This window comes from Nannospalax galili, unplaced genomic scaffold, assembly GCF_000622305.1.
Source record: "Nannospalax galili isolate Female #2095 unplaced genomic scaffold, S.galili_v1.0 scaffold236, whole genome shotgun sequence".
Classification (NCBI taxonomy): domain Eukaryota; kingdom Metazoa; phylum Chordata; class Mammalia; order Rodentia; family Spalacidae; genus Nannospalax; species Nannospalax galili.
The window spans coordinates 1,286,375-1,297,163 of NW_008338710.1; the positions used below are offsets into that span (position 1 = coordinate 1,286,375).

Below are 10,789 nucleotides of genomic sequence, written 5' to 3' on the forward strand. Positions count from 1 at the left end.
CCTCCCACTTGGTTCATCCTTTTTAAGATTTATTTTTTTCTTCACGAATTCCTCCTCAACGTTAGGCTCTCAGTGGCGTGTACTCTACCCCTGTACCCCAGCCTCTGATGAGTGCCAGATAAGAGAAACTGAACGCACACACGAGATGCGCGCATGAAGAACCTGGGGACAAGGCCGTTGTCTCGCTCCAGCTGTCACCAGCCCAGGTGGTGCAGGTCGTAGTCCCCGGAGCCACACCTGCAAACTGCAAGTGCCAGAGGCGGGCGGTGTGGCCTTCCTGCCTGCACCCCAGCTGTCCCCGCCCCGTCCCCGCCCCGCCGGAAGAGTGATCTTGCCTCCTCCCCTCGGCGGTGGCCGCTGCGCGATGACAGCGGCGGTGGCTGCGGAGACCCGGGCTCCGGGAGGCAACGGCTCGGGCATGGACGCTCGGCTGGACCAGGAGACCGCGCAGTGGCTGCGATGGGACCGGGTGAGCGCGGATCGCGGACTCCTCTACGTCCTCCCCAGGCCCGGCGGGGTGGCTCTCCGGGTCCCCGGGATCCCAGCGTCCTCCTCCCTTGCCGACCCGCACGGGTCCCACGCAGAACCCATCAGGAGGTGGCGGCGACCAGGTCTTCCCCGGTGGCCGGCAGATCTGTAGCCCTTTCCAAGTTTAGTCCGGAAAGGCAGTCCCGGGACAAAGCCAGCCAGCAGGCCTGCTCGGACTGCTAGGTCGGGTAGAGGAGCGAGCTGGGCTGGGCTGGGCGCGGCGGGACCCCGGGTAGTTGAGGCACCAAAGCGGTTCTGCGCTTCAGACCTCGGGCTCTTCTTCTGCGGTGGGCTGCGCATCTCCATCCATTTAGAATCGTGCAGTCCCTCCTTCTCCAGTGGCCTGGAACCTCTGCAGCCATTCAATCTACCCTTCCCTAGGGCTTGGTTACTAATCGGTCCTCCCTGGTGGGCCTGGCCCGCCCAGGAGTTTTCCACAGGGCGGACACTCCAGTCCCTGAGAAGCTTGGTCTCAGCTGTGCCTCTCCCCGTTAACTTTCTTACTGTTAAGCAGCTGGGAGCCTGTTCTGGATATCGCTTCCTCTGCCCTCTCCACGTTCTTTCCGACCTGTGCCTCCCAGTGCCCTGATGTTCCCCAGACTGTTTCCCTCAGCTGACTTGGTTTCTCTTGTTACTCCTGCGTATGGTCTAAACTTAGTGTCTTTCCTACAAAAGCCTTCCCCAGCTCACAAGTGTAACTAATAGTCTCTAAACAGCCTGGTCTTCCCTGGAAAATGGGGCGGGGCGGGGGGGGCGGGGGATACAGCACTCCGTTATAGATTTGTTTAATGTCTGTGAGTGTACCGGACTGACTTCAGGGGGTGAGACCCCTGCAGGTGGCCAGAACTCCTAGTTTAATGTCCTGTCTTCAAGTTCTTCGTTGTTGAATGAACAGGTTTCATTTTGCTCTGGCCTCTAAAAACCGATGTAGCTGGTGCTGTCTGCCCTCACTGCGGTGGTTTACAGCGCCTGGCGCATAGTAGGGCCTGGAAACAGTTTGTTGACTGGACAGAGCCACAAGGCCTCAGGAGGAGCCAGGTTTTTGTTTACACTCACCACTCCACCCCCAGAAGACTAAAACGTCAGCCCCGCTGGTTTCCTGGATGCTAATGCCAACTCCTTGGGTGGTTTTTATTTTCCAGGAAAGTTAACCTCTTGATGCCTAAGGGAGGAAAAAATGTTTCCACTTCTGATTAAGTAGTAACTTACATGGTGTAGAATCCTCAAAGCCAGTTATTGAAGCCTTGTTCTGTGTATTAATCAGGCTAATGTATCACTTTGACCAAACACCTGATACAAACTAAAAGAAAGGGGAAAAAACTATTTTGCTCGGGTTTCAGAAGGTTTTATCCCTCATGGTGGGGAAGAGTGTGGCAGAGCAGTTCACAGCAGGGTGACTAAGAAGCAGAGAAAAGGGAAACAGGAAGGGGGCCAGGGCAAGGACATGTCCCCAGAAAATCATATCCTCCAATTAGCCCCCAGCTCCTGCCTTTTGAAATCTCCACATAATGCCATCTTATTATGAATCCATCAAAGGAGTGAGCCTTTTATTCCCTCAGAGCCCCCATGATGTGCGTTTCAGACACCCCCAGAAGTGTGCATCGCTGGTGTCCTAGGCATGTCTCAATCCCATCAATTTGGTACTCAGGATTAATAATCACATTTCATAAAACTTTCCCTTTAAAGGAAAAAAGAAAAAAAATGAAAAAACATAATTACTATAGACTATAGTAATTATAGGACTACCTCCCTATGTAGAGGCAGAGGGAACTCATCCTTTTTGTTGTTGTTAGGGGATGTCCTCTCCTCTTTCCCTTCTCAGGGGTGGCATGCGTGCTTGCAAGCCCTGTGTACATGTTCATGTGGATAATTGCAGATGTATGTAGACCTGTATGGCATATTCATGTGGAGGCCAGAGGCTGACATCTGGTATCTTCCTCAGTCACTCTCCACATTACATTTTGAGACAGTGCCTCTCTTTGAACCTGGAGTTCACAGATGGCCAGACTGGTCAAACAGCTAGTTCCAGGGATTCACCTCTCTCTGCACCCTCAGCACCAGGGTTACAGATGAATTGTGCTGAGCTAGGCTTTTTAGTGGGCCCTAGGGATCCAAGCTTCTGTCTTCCTGTTTGTACAGCAAGCCTGACTGGCAAGGCCCCTGCTGGTGCCTTCTGCACCCTCACTGTGCCCTCAGCCCTGTGCTTCCCTCTGTCCGTTTCTGTCACCCCCAGGGCTGACCCTCATCTCTGCTGCCCTCTTGACTCTTAAATAACTCTGTATCTGCTTTGCTTCTCTCATGCTGCAAGGTCTTTTACCCATATCCAAGGCCGATTAGGATTGAAATTCCCACTAAGAATCAAAGCAGAGCTGGATACTGGGTTAACCCGGAAGTCTGTGTTTTCTCATCCACTCAACAGATATTTTTTGAGCTTCTTTTACATATCAGATCTGAGCCCTTCCTTGAGGGTACTTAATGAGCAAGAGTGTTCTCTGTGATTAGAGTCTATTGTTTTTAATGAAAAGATTGTTTCAGCTTCCTGTTGAATTCCAGGAAGCCGAAGTTTTATTGCAACCACATTTAAAGTTTAATTATGTGGCCATATCTGGCCTGAGTGTTCTTCCAAGTAGATGATAACTGGTATAAAGTAAGTGCTTACTCTGGGACTCCTTGAACTCTTCATTAAAAACTCTGATATGGAGTTAATGTGATCATCATCATGCTTCTCCAATCTTAACATCTCCTACAATTGTTATGCCAAGAAAACAGGGCAATGTATGTTAAACTGAAATGACTCATGCTAGTGTCTATTTGAAGCAATTAATGTAATAGAAAAGGTACCAAGTGAAGGCTTAACATGCAGTTTAAGCAAGTCATATAATTTCTGTAGAATAAAACACCTCAAAAGCCCTGCAGCTTGTCGGCTCACCTCTTGGAGCCATGGAAACACTCAAACATGACCAGTTATGAGGGCAACACCTTGTAAAAACTGTAAAGCATTCCAAAAGGAAAGTTTTGATTTAAATGGTCTGACCTGCCATGCTGGGAAAGTTCGAGGGCCTTAGGGAAAGAAATGAACATCTATTCACAACTGTTAGGCAGAGAAAGAGATATTATACTAATTTAAAGCTTTGAAAAGCCTGTACAAGGGAGGTTCTAGATTGTTCTCCCTTTACAGATGGGAAAACTAAGTATTCAAGAAGCTATATAGCCTGCCCCAGCACACAGAGTTGATAAACAGTGGGCCTGGGATCTCCTTGTGGGTATTAGACATCTTCTCAAACATCACCTCATTCTTTTTCTCCAAATGGTCTTGCCTTGGTAGGAAAAAAAAAATAATAATACATTACAATGTCAACTCTAAGATTTCAAAAGCACCTGAAAATTGAAAAGTTTTTACGCGTATGAGTTCTACCTAGAGGTTAGAATTACTGTGGGGGGTTTTACATTAAAAATGTTCTATACTCTCATTAATCTTGCTGTGTCTAGTACATCCATTTCTGTTTTGCAGAATCCTTTAACTTTAGAGTCAGTGAAACAGCTCATTGCTGAAGGTAATAAAGAAGAACTTCAAAAATGCTTTGGGGCCCGGATGGAGTTTGGGACGGCTGGCCTCCGCTCACCTATGGGAGCAGGGATTTCTCGAATGAATGACTTGACCATCATCCAGACCACACAGGTACCATGCTTTTATCATTCCTAGTTACTCTTGGTATATTCCCCCTGGCTCGTTTTTATCTGACAGGCCTAATTTGTTTTTTATCTTACTTGTTTATTGAGACAAAGTCTCAGTATGTAATCCCAGCTGACCTGGAAATAGCTATGTAAACAAGACTGGCCTCAAACTCATAGAGATCCTCCTGCCTCTGCCTTCCATGTGCTGGGATTAAAGGCATGTGCCACCATGCTCAGCTTCCAATTTGTTTTAAGTATGGACATACCTTTGGTCTTGGCCAGCTGAAGGGAACCACCATTTACTCCATAATCTTATACAGGATTTACTTAAAAACCACATAGCCTTCCTTCCATCTATCCACTCATCTGCCTATCCAGTTATCTGTCATCCAACAAATTTATCAAATGTCTTCTATGCGTCAGGCGTCAGGGATATATTATAGACAGATTGCCTTGTGGAAATTTAATTCCAGTACAAATCCACTACTATGCTGATGAGATCCACTACTATGCTGATGAGAGAGAGAAAGACACACACGCACACACACACACACACACACACACACACATACACACACACCGATGAGATCCACTACTATGCTGATGAGAGAGAGAAAGACACACACGCACGCACACACACACACACACACACACACACACACAGAATATGAAATATGAATGTGCCCATTAGAAGCTCTATTAGCTTTTATGAATAAGCTTTGAATGACAGAAAATCACTTATTCCTACCATATTATGTCTGATAAAAGTGAATTATTGACTAAAGAGCTGACTCGGATGGTAAAAGTGCTTGTTGTACAAGCCTGGTGACCTGAGTGTGATCCCCAGAACCCATATAAAAAGCCGCATGAGGTGCCATACATTTGTAAATGCAGCACTCCTATGGCAAGATGGGAGGTGGAGGCGGGAAGTCAGCTAGAATCTCATCCTGGTAGTGCAGCTGAGAGAGTCCTTGCCTCAAAAACAAGGTGAAAGGATAGCATCAACTCAAAAGTTGTCCTCTGACTTCCACACTTGCACCATGACACATGCAATCCACACTTCACAAAAAGTCTTTTTTTTTTTCAAGTGAGTCATGGGTGGGGAGATGGCTCAGTGATTAAGAGTGCTTGCTGCACAAACACAAGGACCTGAGTTCAAGTCCCAGGCACCCATGTAAAAAGCCTGGTGTGGCTGTGTACTCACCTGCACCCCCAGTGCTGTGGAGGGCAGAAGAATAGGATGGCTGGGACTTGTTGGCTGTCCGCCTAGCTCCAGGTTCAGTGACAGACCCTGTTGCAAGGGAATTGTGGAGAGTCATAGAGCAGGACAGTCAACATCTTCTGATCTCCACACATGTGTGCATAGGCATAGCCACCCCCCCACACACTTGTGTATGCACAACACAGAGACACACACATTCACACATGCACAGAGACAGACGAATGAATCAATGGCGAGTGTGGTGGCCCACGCCTATGATCCAAGCACTTTGGGGCCAAGGGCAGGAAGATTGTAAGTTCAAGGTCAGCCAAGACTATGTACTGAGACCCTGCCTCAAAAATAAAATAAAATAAAATAAAATAAAATAAAATAAAATACGAACCAAACAGTAACAAAGAGAGTCAATAACTTTGACTGGCTCCATGTTGAAGAAGAAACAGAGACATCCTCTAGCTACTGTGGGAAGGTCAGTGTCACACATGGGGAGGTTTATCGCTGCTCTGGTGGTCTTTGTATGATCTGATTGGTCATACCTGCTGTGAGACCTAGTTGTTGGGGCTTTTCTGGGATTCTAGATTAACTGGAGCCTTTTCTACAGTGCTCAGCTCTGCCTAGTTTTCAAAAGGAAAGAAATGCATCCCAGGGAAGTGCTTGGACCTGTTTCGCCTACATATCCCATAGAAGAACCAGTCTCTTGGAAGTAGGCCCTGTGGTAGTTAAAGAGTCCCGTGAAGCCAAAATGAATAGATATTTTGAAAGTGACCTGATTCAGCTAGTCACCCCTTGGGGTGATCCTTGGAACTCCTTTACTATGAAGTGACCATCTACCCTATCTAGGGATGCTTTCCATAGGAGACAAGGATGTAGAGGGCTGAGAAAGTTTTATGAAAGCAACAAACATGTCTTTAACATCTTAGGAGTAGCCCCGGCATTGGAGGAGACAGAATTACCAGAACGCCTACCCAGGCTCCTGCTCCAACTTTGGGTGGCACTCCCTCACAGAATGCTGACCTGCAGCTCACTGGCCACCTACCTATCTGTGTTCTCAAAGAAATAGGGCAGAAATTGGAGGAAAACTCCCTTATTGTTTGCTTCATTGATAGTTTATAATTTCCTTCTGACAATTAATTCATGTCTGTTTGATGGTCTATTTGTGATATATATGCTTAGATAACTTAACTTAGCCTGGACACATCACTGACTAAGAACTCACTGCCCTCTGATACAGCCCATTCTAATTTTGGCCTAGTCTCATTAAGAGATGGTTTGAGGGGGCTGGAGAGATGGCTCAGTGGTTAACAGCAGGTACTGCTCTTGCAGAGGACCTGAGTTTTATTCCCAGCATCTACACTGGGTGACTCAGAACCACCTGTAACTCCAGCTCTAGGGAATCTGATGTCTCCTGGCCTCTGAGGGCACCTGTACTCATGTACACAAATCCACACACAGACACACATAGACACAGATACACACACAATTACAAATATTTTTTTAAAGGGCTGGCCAGGCATGGTGGTGAATACCTTTAATCCTAGCACTCAGGAGGCAGAAGCAGGTGGCTCTCTGTGAGTTCAAGGCCAGTCTGGTCTATATATTGAGTTCCAGGCTAGCCAGAGTTACATAGTGAGACCCTGTCTCAAAAAGCGGGGGGTGGTATTAGAGAGATTGCTGAGCACTTAAGAGTTCATACTACTCTTCCAGAGGACACAAGTTCAATTCCCAGAACCCACTTCGGGTGGCTCACACCACTGTAACTCCATTTCCAGAGGGAATCTGATACCATTTTCTGACTTCCACAGGCAGCCTCCCTCCCCATAGCATGCGCGTGCACACACACACACACACACACACACACACACATGTGAATAAAAATAAAAATAAATCTTAAAAATATAAAATCTTTAAAAAAGATGGTGAATTTTTTCAACCCAAGTCCATCTTTTTTGTATCTTCTGTCAGGTCTATATTTAGAAACCATGGAAGATCGTGTTGTTTTATACTGTCATTCAGTTCTGCAAACCTCCCTTATCCCCATGAAACCATTTCTCCTTTTCCTGCAGCTGCCTGCTGGTCTTCAACCTCAGTAGGACCCAGAGACTTTTAGAGAATGTGGAGATATGAGGATCTAGACTCAGGATACATGCTTTTTTGTCTTCAGGAACGTTGAGAGAAGTCAGGCATGATGTCACTGTCATAAATATCTGGGTACCTTCTTGGGACCCCACAAAACCAGTACACACGTCTTTATTTCCTAGTCAGTTTCCATCAGGAGATGTGCCCAGTGCAATGTGTTTGTCAAGGAGGAAGGAAGGCATTCTAAATTGACACAGCTTTGTTGACAAGGCTGTGATGTTCCCCTACCAAATATCATAGTTATATTTCATTATTTATAGGACTTTCCTTAACCAAAGTGAAATGAGTATTATTACTTGGTCAACCCAAGTTCTATAATAATATCCAGTAATCTATATCTTTTGGGTTCCAAGTTCACTTCTAAAATTAGTTATTTTTCTATTGCTGTGATAAAACACCATGTCCAAAAGTGACTATGGAAGGAAGAGTTTATTTTGAGGGAGGGGGGAGGGGGCACAGAAGGTGAGGGACTTGTGGCAGCAGGCGGCCAGAGCAGGAAGCTGAGAGATCACAAACAGGAAACCATAAACAGGAAGCAGAAGGAGAAACCTGGAAGTGTAGCAAGGCTATGAACTCTCAAAGCTGGTCCCCAGTGACATACTTCCTCTAATAAGGCCACACCTCTTAATTCTCCCCAAATCGCACTGCCAACTGGGGACTACGTGTTCAAATACCTGAGCCTATGGGAGGTATTTCTCATTCAAAACACTGCCAGTGTTTCTTCTGTGTCTGAGATTGATGTGATGTTTCACCCAGAGATGCAGGAATTGAATGCTCCATTAGTTTGGGTCAGGTAATGATAGCCCCAAACTGCACAAATTTGATCTGTGTAGCTGGTTATGCCCTGTACTTGGACTGATTCTGACCTCCTTTAGACTTCTGTATAATATCAGAAGTAAACAAACCAAACAAACAGATTTAGATCAGTTAATTTCCAAATCTTATAAAACGTATTAGGTTTCTCTGACCTGGTGTCACCAAGCAGAGAGACATGTCGCAAGTGCCTGCTGACTCTGGCACTGCAGGATCAAGAGAATCTTGAAAGAAAATATGGAGTCAAGTAATGTACTAAGCAATACTGGCCTATACTGTATCCTTGGTATGAAAAGTATACTTGTCACTTTGCATGTTTGTGGGGGGGGGCACATATGTGTATGCAGGTATGTGTATGTGGACACCAGAGGATGACCTTGTGCATCATTCCACAGGCACAACCCACCTTTTCTTTTTGAGACAGGGTCTTTTCCCTGGCCTGGAACTCACCAAGTAGGTTAGGCTGACTGACTAGGGAGCCTCGGGGTCTGCCTATCTCTGCCTTCCCAGCACATGTGCCACCACACCTAGTTTCCTTTTTTGTTTGTTTAACTTGGCTTAGGGGATTCAGCTCCAGTCTAGCCCTTTACTAACTGAGCTATTCTCCTAGCCCAACTTGAATGTTTTTAATTCATTTTAGTCTTTTAAAAAAAACTGAAAAAGAACCTACCATTTGACCCAGTTATACCACTCCTTGGCATATACCCAAAGAACTCATCCTATTGCAGAGACACGTGTACATCCATGTTTGTTGCTGCTCTTTTCACAATAGCTAAGAGATGGAAGCAACCTAAGTATCCCTCAACTGACAAGTAAATAATGATAATGTGGTTCATTTATATGATGGAGTTTTACTAAGCAGTAAAGAAAGATAAAATCATGAAATTTGCAGGTAAATGGATGGAAGTGTTATACTAAGTGAAATAACAGACTCAGAAAAAAAATCGAAATATGTCCTCCCTCATATGTGGATCCTAGAACAAGACTCTGATAAATAAGTATGCAAACAGACATAACTACAGAAACCAGGATAATGGAAAGTAAACAGGGAGGTAAAGGAAAAGAAATAACCTGAAAGAGAAGAATAGTAAGAAACAGGCCATAATAAGGGAGATATGTGTAAAAATTGGGTTAGTTTAAGGGAGGGAGGAGGGAAGGGTATACCAGGAACCTAGGGGATAAAGGGAAAGAAGGAGCTCAAGAGAGGTAGGACCACAGGAGAAGGGTATAATTAAGGGAGAAAGGAGGGAAATATGGCACCTTAAAGTGTGAAAACTATGGTGGAGGGGTGAGACAATGTGAGAGATAAATAATGCCTAGCTAGTTTTGAAAACCAGAGGAAACCCTATTACCCCTACAACCTACTGACAAATTATACAGAGCAGATCAAGAAATATATGTCTAGGTAAGGTTTATATGAGAATAATTGGTCTTTGCCCAAGATTTATCTATATGTCACACAGTAATTAAAAATAACAGACTGGTGGAACTAACCTTCTTGGATGTTTAACAGACATACTTTGAGGCCTATAATAATTTGGTCAGAGGGACATAAAGGACAGTTTTCGCTCCTTGCCTTCCTGGGTCGACTAGTTCCATGGCCTATGAGCATCTCTCTCAAAATGTCCTGTAATGGTGGTGGGTCACCTGTCCTCTTGATCAAGAAGGCCGAGGAGACCCCACCAGATGGACTTGAACCAGTGTCCGGTCTACAAAGAGGAGGGTCAACACAGAGGAATCACTTCCTCCATGTTTCCAAGCAAAGCCAACCATGGTCGAGCAGGACCTTTGACTTATCCTCACATAGGCAGAACCGGTAAAAGAAAGGAGCCAGGTGCTCTTCCCAAGCCCATGTGACCCCCTGAGGAACAGGCCCTCAAACAACCTAAGAGGAAAAATAAATTGGTTTATCAGGGCCAACTGTATGGCCTTAAACATCCAAAAGGTAAGTATAACCAAATATTAAAGGGACCAATATAGTTTCTTAAGAGTCCATATGCATAGCTAAAGGCTACATAACAAGCAACAATGCCAGACAGGCAATATCTTTTTTTGAGTTGTTGGCCATGGTATCCCAAGGACTCCCAGATAGTAACCCAGCATAGAACTGGGAAAATGAACAGCACACCCCAATCTTATCTGAAGGACAGTTGACAGCTGATTGCTGCCAGATGAGGAACAGCTGACCTTCCTAAAACAAAGTCCTCTAGATAGACTGACTAGATTCGCCAGATGGACAAGTAGTGGGGAATGGCTGGGGGTGCCGACGACACAGCAGGCAGTAGCAGGCATATCAGAGCATAAGGGCTCTAGTCGGGGGAGGGAGACTATGGGAGGGTGTCATCTGGGAAGTGGGTGTATAGTTGAATAAGATGGTTTGGGATGTTCTGTGTGACATACACACACAAAAAAAATCAA

At 45.5% G+C, this 10,789-nt stretch overlaps 1 protein-coding gene across 1 annotated transcript in view; it reads left to right on the plus strand.

Annotated features, from left to right (window-relative positions):
- Positions 1 to 339: 339 nt before the first annotated feature.
- Positions 340 to 10,789, plus strand: part of Pgm2 (phosphoglucomutase 2) — a 40,216-nt gene continuing 29,766 nt past the window's right edge. The window contains exons 1-2 of the mRNA XM_008833221.3: positions 340 to 469; positions 4,040 to 4,207. Of these exons, the coding sequence (XP_008831443.1) occupies positions 365 to 469; positions 4,040 to 4,207 (273 nt within the window). The 5' untranslated portion in view covers positions 340 to 364. The remainder of the gene's footprint in view (positions 470 to 4,039; positions 4,208 to 10,789) is intronic.